General features: G+C 37.3%; 1 protein-coding gene across 1 annotated transcript in view; it reads left to right on the plus strand.

The window, feature by feature from the left end:
- The window catches only part of LOC115232341, a 94,524-nt gene extending 85,596 nt beyond the window's left edge, over nucleotides 1-8,928 (plus strand). Inside the window, exons 19-22 of the mRNA XM_036506869.1 lie at nucleotides 439-529; nucleotides 2,972-3,055; nucleotides 3,200-3,301; nucleotides 4,242-8,928. Coding sequence (XP_036362762.1) covers nucleotides 439-529; nucleotides 2,972-3,055; nucleotides 3,200-3,301; nucleotides 4,242-4,406 — 442 coding nt within the window. The 3' untranslated portion in view covers nucleotides 4,407-8,928. The remainder of the gene's footprint in view (nucleotides 1-438; nucleotides 530-2,971; nucleotides 3,056-3,199; nucleotides 3,302-4,241) is intronic.
- The last annotated feature ends 5,849 nt before the right edge of the window (nucleotides 8,929-14,777 follow it).

Consider the following 14,777-nt stretch of genomic DNA (forward strand, 5'->3'; position numbering starts at 1 on the left):
ACCAAAGCCTTGTGAGTGGATTTGGTACACGGAAACTGAAAGCAGCCCGGTGTGTGTGTATTTGTGTGTCTGCTTGTCGCCCCATCACTTGAGAACCGATGTTAAAGTGTTCGTGTCCCTGTAACATAGCGGTTCAGCAAAAAAAAAAAAACCTATAGGATAAGTACTAGGCTTACAAAGAATGAGTCCTGGGGTTGATTTGTTTGACTAAAGGCGGTGCTCCTGCATGGCCACAGTCAAATGACTGAAACCAGTAAAAAAAAATAATAGAATATACATCAAATGGTTATGGAGGTCCAGCAGAGTAAAGTTGGGATAAAAAGGGTCCAGTGGTAAAAAAATGGTTGAGAACCACTGGGTTAGATAGAGAGTGTTGTTATACAAATATTATTGAAGCATATTTCTGACTGGGTTTTTAAAAAACTTTTTCTCTCTCAGGCAAACACAGTGGGATCTCCCAAAATGGGACCAAAGTGATCAAGATGATATGGATCTGGGAACACCAACTCACGATGAACCACAAAACAAGGTATATAAATAAACATCGTTCAATTCATTTCTGTATTTGAGAGATGAGGAATTATGTACATTATTTACATTTGACGGATATTTGTCCTCATCTTGTTTGTTGTAAGCACAATGTTTCTGCTGATGTACTCTCCAGCCTTCATCAGGTGTCCTGGGGGAATTTCGAACCTGGGTTCTCATTCCTAAGGTATTTTTCTGATGTTGTTATTATTCAGGTCACTGCCTGGAATCGAACTCGAAATTTTGTGGTTAGTAGCCCGTGCTCTTAACCACAAGATTCTGAGTTCAATTCCAGGCAGTGACCTAAGTAATAATAATAATAATAACATCGGGAAAATACCTTGTGAATGAGAACCCAGGTTCGAAATTCCCCCAGGACACCTGATGAAGGCTGGAGGGTGCATCAGCTGAAACTTGTCAACAACAAACAAGATGAGGACAAATATCCATCAAATGTAAATAATGGTCATTCACTTCCTCTCTCTCTTTCTCACTCTGTCTCTCTGCCTGTGACTTGTTATAGGGTCTCTAAAACTGGTAGGAGGTGAGAGGAAGTATCCTCATGTCTCCATGTCTACTCTGGCTTGATGTCGTTCCTAATGCCAACCATTTTACAGTGTGTACTGGGTGTTTGGGTTTTTTTTTTTCATAGCACCAACATTATTGAGGGAGTGTGAATGAAGATGGTGGGAGGAGGGACAACTGGTTCTTGTAGAGGAGCTGCAAAGAGATAAATAGTGGGGGTATCCAGATGACCCCCTGAAGGTGAGAGGTGAGTAGAAGTGGGAGGGGGAAGTTTGGTAGATTGTATGGGGGGGAAAGGAGGTGAGGGAATGAGAGGGGGGAAGTAGCAGCTGTAAATATTGGAAGGGATTGAAGGGTGGTAGTAGGAGTGGTTGATGACTAATGAGTTGGCAAAGGCAAAGGATGCAGAAAAGATTGGGTAGGCTGCAGGAGTGGAGGTTGGGAAGGAGGGTAGGGAATGATGAGATAATTTAGTTAGTGGGAATTAATCAATGTAATTAGTGGGTGGAAAGAACAATATTAGAATGACCGACAAGTAAAATGGTACAGGTCACAGATAAAAGATGAGTGGGGAAGGGGTAATATGAGAAGGAGATAGGGTGAGGTGCCTATTTGTGCTTCTGTGCACACACACACACACACACTGCTTTCAGAACTCATTTTTGCTGAGGTGGACTTTTTGAGGACCGTGCATTGCTAGTCATTTCAGTCCTTTATCATTTCGTCTGTGAGGTTTAGCATTTTGAGGTCAGTCTTCACCACTTTATCCAATGTCTTCTTGTGCTCCTTTGTCCACAAGTTCAATTGGCACTTCTGCATACTGCTGTCCTCATTCATAGATCCCATATATATATCATCATCATTTAACGTTTGCTTTCCATGCTAGCATGGGTTGGATGGTTTGACTGAGGTTTGGCAAGCCATTGGGCTGCACCAGGCTCCAATCTGATCTGGCAAGGTTTTTACAGCTGGATACCCTTCCTAATGTCAACCACTCCAAGAGTGTAGTAGGTGATTTTTACGTGCCACTTGCATGGGAGCCAGTCAGGCAGCACTGGCATTGAATATATATGAGAGAGAAAAAGGGAGACCTTACCTCTCCTTTGTTGTATCTTCTGTTATCTAACAATGCTATTTGCATTTTAGTTCTTTAATTAATTATGGACTTAAATATGAAATTGATGTTATTATTCTAAAGCAAGTTTAAGAATAACAGAAGATTTACTGATAGTGGTTGTTGACTCAAAACTGAGAGTAGAATCAAATTCATTGTTAAATTCCTGTTGACTGGGACTTACTCTCTCAAACCTGAGCCTTTGTATCTAACTACCCTCCACCTAGGGTCTTCAGCAGAAAATAAATAAATAGTTGCACACACAGCTCAAGAGTAGCGATTGCAAGCAAACTAATAGGCAAGATTAAAAAAAATTTCAAGGGAATAACAATAATTAGCCCATCTCTCAACTACCATATTTGTTCACCCAAATTGCTACTTTCCTCATCACTTTCACCAGTTTAATTGTGCAAAATACTCTCGTTGCTGGTATAAGTGTAAACTCTTTGTCCAAAGAATAAATAATTTTCCTCAACTCCAAAGAGTCTAGGCTTTGCTTGTTTTCAAGACAAAACAAGGTAAACAACAGCTTTGGGATACATTATTAGCAGTGAGTCCTAAACACACTTGATTACAAAGCTGCAATGTAGTCAGTTGTGTAATTTTAATATTGTATCTTTCTCCGTGTGTTATTCATAACCGCTTTACCAAGAATCCAGCTGAGGTGACATTCCCACTATGACAGAGACACACCATGACAGGGTTAAATTTCACTTGAGTGCTTATTCAACTAGTTGACTGTATGTTTTCTGTTTTGTCAATACATTTTAATGTAGTGGGTAGACTTCTGATTTATTTTTTCAGTCAAAAAGAAAAGCCACAACCACAGCAGCAGCTGATACTTCCAGTGAACTTGCCAAAAGAAGCAAGGAAGCATTCCGCAATAAGGTAAGTTGCATCTCTATTTGAATTCTGCTATTACCTCTCCTGATTTAAAAACTGAAGATCAATTTTTTTTTTTTAAATATGTGGGAATTTTAATTGCCTTTTTCTCATATTTTCTGATTTTTCTCTCTTCCTTTCTTATCCCAGATGTCCCAATGGATTGTTGCCTGCTTGAATCCCTATCGGAAACCAGATTGTAGACTCGGTCGAATATCTAGCACAGATGACTTCAAGCATTTGGCAAGAAAGGTATGCATTGTTATTATCTCTACACCCAACTCTCTCTCTCTCTCTCTCTCTCTCTCTCTCTCTCTCTCTCTCTCTCTCTCTCTCTCTCTCTCTCTCTCTCCTCTCTCCTCTCTCCTCTCTCTCTCTCTCTCTCTCTCTCTCTCTCACACACACACAATAATGTTAATGGTAAATGAGAGTTCATACAGCAGTTGCAGTGCTGTAAGACGCATAGATACTTTCCTACAACACAGGTCCAGTTTGAAGTTGTCCTTTCAACCTGCAGAAATCATTGGAGAGCCATTCCTGTAGATTCCTCCATTGAAACACCACATGGGCTTTCTTTTGTCTCATAACAAGCAGATTGAATTATTGAAATAAGCAACATTGTGTGTGTGTATTGGTGTTGGGTGGAGTGACTAAACAGTTTCTCTTTGCACAAACTATTACTACCACCCCATAACTGTATGCTTGACCACAGTATCAACAAAAATACTAGTTGAGCACTGGGGCCAATGTAATCAACTTAACCCCTCACCTGAAATTGCTGGCCACATACCAAAATTTGAAACTGATATTACAAAATTGAACAGTCTTTTGGATACTAGGGAGAGTTTACGAAAAAAACAAAAGACGAAGACAGGTGGTGTACAAAACAAACAGATGTATTAGTATAACGCTCAGGAATAGAAAAAGTCTTTTACGTTTCGAGCCTATGCTCTTCTACAGAAAGGGATACAGAAAAAACAAGGAGAGAAAAAAATGTGTGTAGTGAACCAGCATTAGTACAAGCATGGTATAAAGTAATGGTTTGGAAATGGTCATTATTGCCATGAAAATGTGGCTATCATAATCGATCCATGTATATTCCTAAAGTTTATGAATTAATACTATCATCATTTGAAATATTTGCTTTGTGTAAATAATCTACAAATATTTATTTTTCTGTTTCTTTTGTCAGTTAACTCACCATGTGATGGCCAAGGAGTTGAAACATTGTAAACATCCTGAAGATTTAGAAGTCAATGAAAATGTAAAAGCAAAGGCAAAAGACTATATTAAAAAATACATGTGTAAGTTTGGAGCCAATTATAAAAAAGCCCAATCACCTACACCAGATGATTGAAGACATTTTGTTGGTTAGCATCTACATTTCACATGGGAATTTTTATCATTGTCACTTATGATATATACTAACAACTTGGTGCTGTTCCCTTAGCTTTGTTCGAAAGCTTTGAACACTACATGAATGTAAACACCTGACAAGAGGAAGAGTTTTAATTTATCATCTGGTTTGTTAAGTTACCTCCTCCAATTAGGAAAACGCACAAATCTATCTTTCCTCTTTCCGTCCTATGGACGTAACTGACGTGACAATAGGGCTAGTTGTGAAAAGAAACAAATTTTCATGAAACTCCCTGCAAAGAAAATCCAATGAAATCATTGTAAATTGATTTTCATTAACGATCTCAAGTGCATTTCATAACAGTATACACACACATATTATATGCATTTAGAGGTTAAGTCTCCACTGTTTGTTGGCGTTTCTGTTTTTTTTTTTCTTTGTTTTATTTTCCTTGATGTCCTGGCTGTCGTTCTGTGTAAACAGCATTGAGACACTGTACATAGAAAGTGAATGGGACCATGGGAAATCTTCCCTTCTAACAAGCCAAATAGCAGTTCCCTGAAACTGAGGAAAAGCAGGCAGGCAGGGATGGGGAGGCTATCTTCTGACTCAGTTCTCATTCAACTTCCATTCCATCAACCGTAATTCTTTCACCTTTCCTTTCTCATTTTTTTTACTTTTTTTAATTTACATGCCATAAATAGTTGAATGAAGTTGGATTACACTTGTTCCTTGTTTTTAAATATGCATACACTTCTAAGTTATTCAATTATCAAATTACCTATTTGGTACCCATAATTTTACCTGCTTAATGTTTACGAACAGTGTATGCTGATCTCACTTTACCTAAAGGGACACACTCATCCTTAAACAAGCAGTGAATCAATAGCTTCACTGGTCAAGAATCCCTTCTGCTGACAATAAAATGCTATCATTTCAAAAATTGGTCATATTAAAAATGTCTTTATCTCTGAAAGAGTTTAAGATTTAAAACATTTTTATTCAATGTTTTACCACTATGTGGCTACTATTTATGTTCAAAATTTGCTAAGTATTTTATCAATGAAATTTTTAAATTGTAAATTTTCTTTATTACAAGAATTCATTGTAAAATAAGCCTAATCATGTTTTAATGAAATCATTTTTTTTAATTAATTAATTAATTTCAAACACAAAAGCGGGGGTTAGAATATTTGTAAATCCTGCCATCATTCTTTTTAGCATTGTTTTTTTTTTTTAATACATCATGGAAATTAATTAATTTTTTTTTTTTTTAAACAAAACCATTTTAAAAACTGTGAATGTGGAGACAATACTGATATTATTGGGTGCTCTGAATTCTTTAAAATATATTAGATAATCAATTTGCATTCAGAACTTTCAACAACAAATCACTGAATTTTACCTCCAACTAAGATCTAATAGGAGTTTTTTAGTTTAATGCATCTGATGGGTTAATATATGAAGAAAAAAAAAGGTCTGATATAGATATATATGTATATATATGTATGTATATATAGATATATAATGAGAGAATATTTTCCAACTGCCTCTGTAGAGTTCTTTCTACGATCCATTGAGGTAATCACAAGGTATCTAGCAACAGGATTTTGTTTTTAACACATAAACTGATTCACAAAATACAGCGTTGTTACAGCCTTTTATGCTAATCTAACAGTTATATTTTTCAAAACTGTGAAGAAACCGTTCATCTACATTGGTAAAAAAAAAAGAAAAAAGCAACAAAAAACGTAGCTATGGCAGCAGATACTTGTTAATGTAAATGTTAAAACAGTTATTTATTAAACTATGAACTGGTATTAAAAGAGATGAACCAATTGTGTAATTTATCCCATTTTTTTTTTATCTTTATTTTTTAGATTTTTATTTTTTTTGTTATTGTGTTTTGGTTGAAATAAATAGTTAACAGATAACATTGTCATTTATTTATCTATTAATTACTACAAGTAAAAGACACAATGTTTTCGATATGTGCCATCTCATCAAATGTTTTATCGAACATCCCTACTACTAACACGTAACTTTAATGCATGCATACCAGTGAGAAATGCATTTAGATGGAAAATGCTTTATTTTTAGTTTTCAACCTATTTATGGACATAGCTACTTGTTTCTGATTATGTAAATACACGAATAAAGCATACCGAAGAACTAGTCGGATCTGTGTTGATTTTACATTGAAAATATCTTCTAATAATTTGCAAATGTATCAATGTAATTCAAGAGAACCATTCCACTATGAAATCTTGTAAATTAAAAGAAATAACATTTTATTTTTTTTGTTTTTTTATCTTCCTCTCTCTCATTATTGTAACTTCATATTTAATAAGAGTTCACTTATGTTTACCACTTGTTTTATAGTCTTATTTCCTCCTGCTCTCTCCATGGAGCCCTGGGCGACTCATTTCTCTTGTAATTTTGAGTTCTGAAGGCAAGGTCACTCGGCTCAAACTCAATTACTCTTTCTTTCTCACCGTAGGCCTAGGATGTTGGAAGTCGAGGAGAAGGCATTCATAATTCTGCCTAGGGGTCCCATTATACATACTCTCTGCCAGGACCAGCAGAATGTGGAACATATGTAAAGTAGGGTTGTCATGTGTTTTAGATAATTGTCACTACCCACGCTATTTACTGTGACATTGCTTACAAGTTTCACAACTCAAAGAAATGTTTAGTTTGATATATTAAATATAGTTGGCTTACACTGAACTGTAGCTTTAAACATTATTTGAAATAATATTTCTGATATTTTTATCGTAACAGTGATCGAGAGGGGGGAAAATGAAGGCAGTGTTTGATACAGCAGTAAATAAAAACAGAGTTAGACACTCATTAGCCACCCTTTAACTGTCTTTAACCCTTTTGTTATAACATTTCTGTTGAAGTACACTTTGTTTCAGTTAATAATGGAAATAAAGTAACTTAGTGATTATTAAGTTGGTATTTGAAGCATAAATTAACATGACATCCTTGTGCAAGGTTTTAATTAGCATCACTTTTAAACAAGAAGTATGTATTGTAGGACCAGGGATGACTTCAAATGGGGGTTGTTATGAAAAGGGTTAAAATGCATCAGTGGCCAGAAAGAAAAAAGACAAGATCTGCATATCATCAATACACCTGAAAATATCTTAACAAAGTAGTTGAAATTTGATAAGATTTTATACATGCATAAAACTACAGCTGTAACTCAAGTGTATAGTGACTTGGTAGCATATATCATACTTTTGCTAATGGTTTTAGATGACTAGGAGACAAACGTAGACTGCCTCTCAACCCTACCAGCTGACTAGTTGGAGGGAGAGAGGTCCGCACCAGTACTTGGCTGGTATTAATTTACTAATTTTCTTCTGAGTTAATTGAAGCAATGTGAAAAGAAGTGCCTTGTTCGGTGAGATATTCTGAAGGATAGCCATTGAATTGTTCACAGTAGCATTTCCCTATTGCTACTTAGAAGAAAAAATTGGCCATCACTTTGCAAGCAAGCATAACCAAGTAGCTTGTACCACACTTTCACTAATTGTTTTAGGTATCTGAGTAGTTACAAGTTAACATAGACCTCCTCTTAACCCATCCTCCCTTGGACCCAGTACAATACTGATGATGTGACAAGTGGAGGAAGAAAGAGACTTCGTTCACAGCTGAGTAAACTGGGGCAGCATGAGACGATGTGCCTTGCTCAAAGACACCTGCCCAATCTAAAAATCAAACCCACTACCTTAGGATAGCAAATCCATCAGTCTAACAACTAGGCCAAATGCTCTCAGACAGCTGTCCTTTGCCTATGCCAGGGGTCCCCAAACTTTTTAGACCATCGACCCCTTCATGAAATCATTGACCCCCCAGGCATGTACAAGAAAATAAATACGTAGATGTGCAATATCGACCACTTTGGAGACCCCTGGCCTATACTGTTATCATTATGAGGGCTTCATGTAGCTTTATTTAGCTGTTTGATTAAATCTTCATATCTTTCACCACAAGGACTCTTGTCATCATATCAATGTGACAATATTCCCTCTCATGCTACAATTCAAGTTCAGAATTCTTCTTATCCGTGACTTCCTTCTCTCTCTCTCTACTCATTGGGTAAAGCTCAGCAGCTCCAGGAAACATTTTTACCAAACTTTCATACGTTCTTAGTTTTTGGACCTGTAACAACTAATTCTTCCCATTGATTACTGTTAAATACTGTTTCCAATAATCAGTCAGTTTCCCTTGGATCAACGAGGGAGCCTCTAAGTGGCTGCATGACCTGCTAGAAATAGCAGCCAAATAGACCATAAATTAGATCCTGTCTTTTAAAGAAATCTCTCTTAAAATTTATATTGGATAACATAGGAATAATGATGCGTGATACATGAAAAAATAAGCTTTCAAGGTTGGTCTGCTTTTTGATCAGAAGTTTGATCCATCAGGGCTGACCCAGGGTTAAACAACAACTGTTATCTTTCGGAAAATAACACATTACCTTGTAAATAATAAATTTGTTCAAAATCTACCTCTGTGTGCTTGTCAGTTTTTCTATATGTAATGATGAATACTCAATGTTGAAACTTAGTTTCTAAGTAAATTGGATAGAGTTCCAGAACATAAAAAAGCTAAAATGTTGCAACAGTGACAGACGACGACATTCTCTAGATTGTATCTTAATCACCAAGGGAGATAACTCTGAAGTATTTTTACATCAATTATGCAACCATTGATTACAATCTATTTGACCCCCCAGCCAAGTGATATAGGTATGAGTGTGTAATTTCAAAGATTTGCCCTAATTACTTTAGCTCTCTCATTTGTTTAAAGAAGCAATATTCTGTCACACTGAGACGTGTATGGTACTCTCGTAAATTAGAAAGTCTGAAGATTAAAACACTCCCCCCCCCCTCAAATCAACAGATATACTTGTTTACATCATCATTATCATCATCATCATCATCGTTTAAAGTCCGCTTTCCATGCTAGCATGGGTTGGATGAATGACTGAGGGCTGGCGAACCAGATGGCTGCACCAGGCTTCAATCTTGATCTGGCAGAGTTTCTACAGCTGGATGCCCTTCCTAATGCCAACAACTCTGAGAGTGTAGTTTTACATGAAAACATTAAATTCCTTATTGTTGGATCTGAAATGAGAAAGTTGAAGTTAAATGTTTTCTGTGGTGGGTGAGCAACGTGGATATACACTTGTTATGGTAGGCTGTATTCCCACGAAAATTGCCAAAGTTTCTTATCTTGTTTTTATAATAAACCCAACAGTGTAAAAACAAATATTTCTAGTTTCTCTTGGATTCTTACTGTAACATGTAAAAATTATCAAAGTTTATGCGAATACTTATCAGCAAATGTGATTCAAAGACTCCCCTTTTGATGTCTGCTATATAAATATAAAGGATATCATTTTTCAAAGGTATCTAAAGTCTAATATTACCTGCTCTCAGGATAACAATGCCACACACCAACATGAAACTGATGAAAATAGCAGTGTATTATGTAACTAATACAGAATAGAATCAGGGCTGATAAGTTAAAGCTTCATCTTCAGTTTATCTTCTGATGATGTAAATAACAAAACTATGGTGGTATTTAGTGGCAATCGATGGAAGTGAATTAAAATTCTTATGTTTGCTGATAGTAAGGAAAAACAAAAATGTCTTCATAGCTTTTCATGCTATGAAGAGGAGCAGAGTCTCTAAACCATTAGCAGATTCTCCAAGGGAAGAGGCTGCATGTATAAATATTTTGCAAGATCTCTAACAGAAAGTGGCAACATCTATAAACCCTTTTGTCTGATCTCCAAGAGGAGTAGCAGCATCTAAATCTATTTACAAGGTCTCTAAGAGGAGGGGAAGTGAATATAATTTATTTTCAGGTGTTTCAAGAAAAGGGCAAAACTCTATAAATCCCCTGCAGTATCTCCAAGTGGAATCCCAGCATTTGTAAATCATTTGCAGGATCTCTGAGAGAAGGGGCAATGTTTGTAGTATCACCAAGATTAACAACATGACTGAATGACTAAGAGGTTTGCTTTGTAATCATGAGATCCTGGTTTCAATTCCACTGTAGTATTTTGGACAAAGGATATTTTTTTTTACTATAACTTTTAACCCTTTAGTGTTTAAACTGGCCACATCCGGCCCAAAATATTCTACATGTTTTATGTACAAACTGGCCATATCTAGCCTCTCACACCTAACCTACATTGACATTCTAAAAATAAACAATTACATCATTGAAACCTCAAAGCTGTAAGCTAATGTTAGATTAATTAAAAGCAATTTGAGTGAAAAAGTATTACATTTAACAGAGTTATCTGAACACTAAAGGGTTAAGGGATTCAAGCTTTGTGTGTGAAATTGGTTAGATGGAAACTGTGGAGATGCCAGTTGGATGGATGTATAAAACGTAATTCTATGATCCAGTCTATTTCCACAAGACAAGGCGCAGGAAATTGGTGGTGGTGGTGATGGTAATGGTACTACTTGTATCTTCTTCCAATCAGAACTTACTCCATTAGCCACAAAGAATAATCTCTAATTCGAGCCTACTCTAAGCTACTAAGAATGCATGTGGCAACTTGAAGAGCCACCCACCACACGCGATAGACTGGCGGTTGCACGGGTGTGAAAGCCACACTGTTATCCTCATTTCGTAAGCAGTGGCTTTTAATGGGTGGAGAGCTGAACCATCATGGGGTACAGAGGATTCACAATCTAGACTAGGGTCTGAAAATTTACCACACCATAGTGGGTTACACCATGGTTCCTCTGCTTTGTGGCAGAAGTAGGAAGAAAGAGTGAAGAAAGTTGTGGTGAAAAAGTACAGCAGGGTTCACCACCATCCCCTGCTGGAGCTTTGTGGAGCTTAGGTATTTTTGCTCAATAAACACTCACTATGCCCGGTCTGGGGATGCCCTAACCACTGTGTTATTGCGCCTCCACTACTGCTGGTGTTGGTTGTATTGGTACAATTGAACACACCATTCCTCAGGATTACATTTAAACTGTCTGACCAATGAATTTCACTGTGACCTGGTAAATATAACAGGACACAATTTAGAATGCCTGAGACTGCATAGGTTTTAAATGAAAAACAATTCACTGATAAGATAATTTTAAATAACGATGTGGTAGGGATTTCTCTGCATAAACGAATATATAGGTAAGTGGGAGCTGATATATTAAACATAGAGAACCAAAAAACTTGTTTGGAGCAATTGAAATTACATCTGTAATGGAAAAAATAATTAGCATTGATAATAATTCTTGTCAAGGCAGTTAAGGCAGATAACTCTGAAAGCCAAATTAATTTTATTAAAGTTTAAATGGAAGTAAGCAGTAGGGGATTAATCTTTCTGTGGTAAGTATGGTGACAAACCCCTGAAAAGAATAGGGTTGAAATGGCTTCTCAGATATGCTCTGAAAATACTGAGCCCACAGAAATTCATGAAATGTATGTAGTATGTAATGTAGACCTAGTCAACCCACACAAATATAGAAGGATAAATAGTTGTTAAAATAATGATTATGATACCTTCAAGGCCAAAGTCAAGGAAACTAAGAATTATGACAACACCCACCAGCAGCAACGATAAGGATGAAGACGAGGATGATGATGATGATGATACTGAAAATGACTATCATGTAGATGACGATGACAGTGGCAATGATTATGATGATGACGATAATGAGGAGGAGGAGAGTTCAGGAAAAAATTGTTTGCAGTGACAGCAGCAACGGTGGTAGTGATGTTGATGCTGATGATGGTGATGATGATGGTGATGGTATCACTGTTGCTACTGCTGCTGCTGCTGTTGTTGTTGTTGTTAAGCAACAAGACGGGTATGGGTGATTAGGTGATGGTCTAGGGCTTAGGGGCGGGAGACCCCAGACCTTGGAAAAAAAAAACTTTGGTCGTCTTGTTGTAGTCGAGGGCTCTTCGTTGACGCCCGACACCACTGGGAGGTGGCCCTCGAAGTCGCTGGAAATGGAGATCTCCAGGTCCAGATTCTAGGACGGCTGCTGTTGAGTGGTCCTTTGCTATTCGTAAGACCCGCAGAAGAGAAAGCAGGTCAACCCCCGACACCGAGAGCATCGACGGATGGATGAATGCGCATCAAGGTTAAGCGGTTGCGTAGGAAGTCGGGGACAAGAAAGAGTGACAGAAAGTTGGAGTGAAAGAGTACAACAGGGGTCGTCACCACCCCCTGCTGGAGCCTTGTGGAGCTTTAGGTGTTTTCGCTCAATAAACACACACAACACCCGGTCTGGGAATCGAAACCACGATCCTCCGACTGCGAGTCCGCAGCCCTAACCACTGGGCCATTGCACCTCCTGCTGTTGCTGCTGAAGCTGGTGGTGGCACTAATGCTTGTACTCATGCTGTTGGTACTGGTGCTGGTTGTGGTGTTTGCGGTAGTGGAGACGGTAGTGATGGTATTGGTGCTGATGCAAATGCTGGTAGTGTTAGTGCTGCTGTTGGGTGAGGTGGTGGTGGAGGTGGTGGTAGTGCAGGTGATTACACCATCTGTGAAATAAGTACAAATACTGCTTGCTATTGTCCGACTGTAAATACACGGACTGTTTTTAACTGTTCACTACTAAGTGTGACTACAGATATTACAACAATCTTTAGACATAAGCTTTATTGTATTACAAGTTTCATATCTTTAATCTATTAAAAGCTTTTCAGACAAATTGATTCGTGATATTTTGATGTTAGGAAAATAATAATAATATAATGATAAAAAATTTTTTTTTAAATAGAAAAAAAAACCCATCATTGTCTCCTTTTTAATATGGGTGCTTTCCAGGAGGCAAAGCTAGAATTTAAGCAGACTATTTTAAACCTTTGAAAATATAATAATAATAATAATAATAATAATAATGGCTTCGAGTTTTGGCACAAGACCCGCAAATTAAGATGTATGGGTAAGTCAGCTACATCAGCCCCAAAGGGATGAAAGGCAAAGTTGATCTTGGCAGAATTCAGAATGTAAAGAGCCAGCAGTTATGCCACTAGGCATTTATATCTGGTGCTCTAATGATTCTGCCAGCTTACCATTTTAATAATGATAATAATAATAATCATAATAATTCTTTCTAATTTTGGCACAAAGCCAGCAATTTTAAGGGGAAGGGCAAGTTGATTACATCCACACCAGAATTTGACTGAAACTATTTTTTTGTCCCCAAGAAGATGAAAGGCAATGTTGACCCGACAGAATTTGAATTCAAAATGTGAACAACCAGATGAAATAATATAATATAATGAAAATTATTGTATACAGTGCTCAGGTGCACCACAACTTGTCAGAAAGTGCGTATAAAGCATATGCAGTAATGTACAAATGTCTGGGAAGTAAGCAGTATATGAGTCAGATACATGTTTGCGTGTGTATGGAGGGGAGAAAGATCAGGAAGCATGGAAGTTTTGAAGGATGCAGTGCTCCGACAACTAACAACTGATGCCGGCAGTTTGTTCCATGCTTCAGCAACTCTCAGCATGAAAAAATATTTCTGTTCGGTGTTCCAACAATTCTGCTTGTTCATCACTTTAATAATAATGATAATAATAATAATAATAACAAGAGCACTCAGAGAGCCCAACCCTCTGCCAAGGCAACACCAACGTCCTCTCAACAATTAGCCAGAGATGATTTTTGAAATGAGAATATCTGAAGTAAACTCGACTGCTCTCACAAACAAGAATACTAAAAATTAACTTGACCACTCTCAAAAATTAAATAAAAAAACAGGAAAAATAATCTAGAATCCTTGTACCAGATTGATCCCAAAATCTAATCAGTTCATGCCAGTCATGAATCCAAACATCCCTGAAAGTTTCATCTGAATCCATCCACCAGTTCTTGAGAAATCTTGTCCACAGACAAACAAACAAGTAAACATGACTGAAAGCAATACTTCTGACTTCACTAAGGCAGAGGTAATAAGGATAATGATGGACTCTACACAAGTGATTTGTTTATAGTGATCAAATGTATGTGATGTACATTAGCTCACGCTCTCTCCATCAAATCGATGTTGCCTGAATAGATGCATGGTGTGCCACACATCAGGTGTTAAAGTGATTGCACAGCAATGTGAGATGAAGTGCTTGCTCAAGAACACAATGCACCACCCAGTCTAGAAACTGAAACCATGATCTTGAGATCGTGAGTGCAACACCCTAATTACTAAACCATGCATCCTCATAATAATAATCATCATCATCATCATCGTTTAGCGTCCGTTTTCCATGCTAGCATGGGTTGGACGGTTCAACTGGGGTCTGGGAAGCCAGAAGGCTGCACCAGGCCCAATCTGATTTGGAAATATATTTCTACGGCTGGATGCC

The sequence above is a fragment of the Octopus sinensis genome, linkage group LG1 (assembly GCF_006345805.1).
Source record: "Octopus sinensis linkage group LG1, ASM634580v1, whole genome shotgun sequence".
NCBI lineage: Eukaryota > Metazoa > Mollusca > Cephalopoda > Octopoda > Octopodidae > Octopus > Octopus sinensis.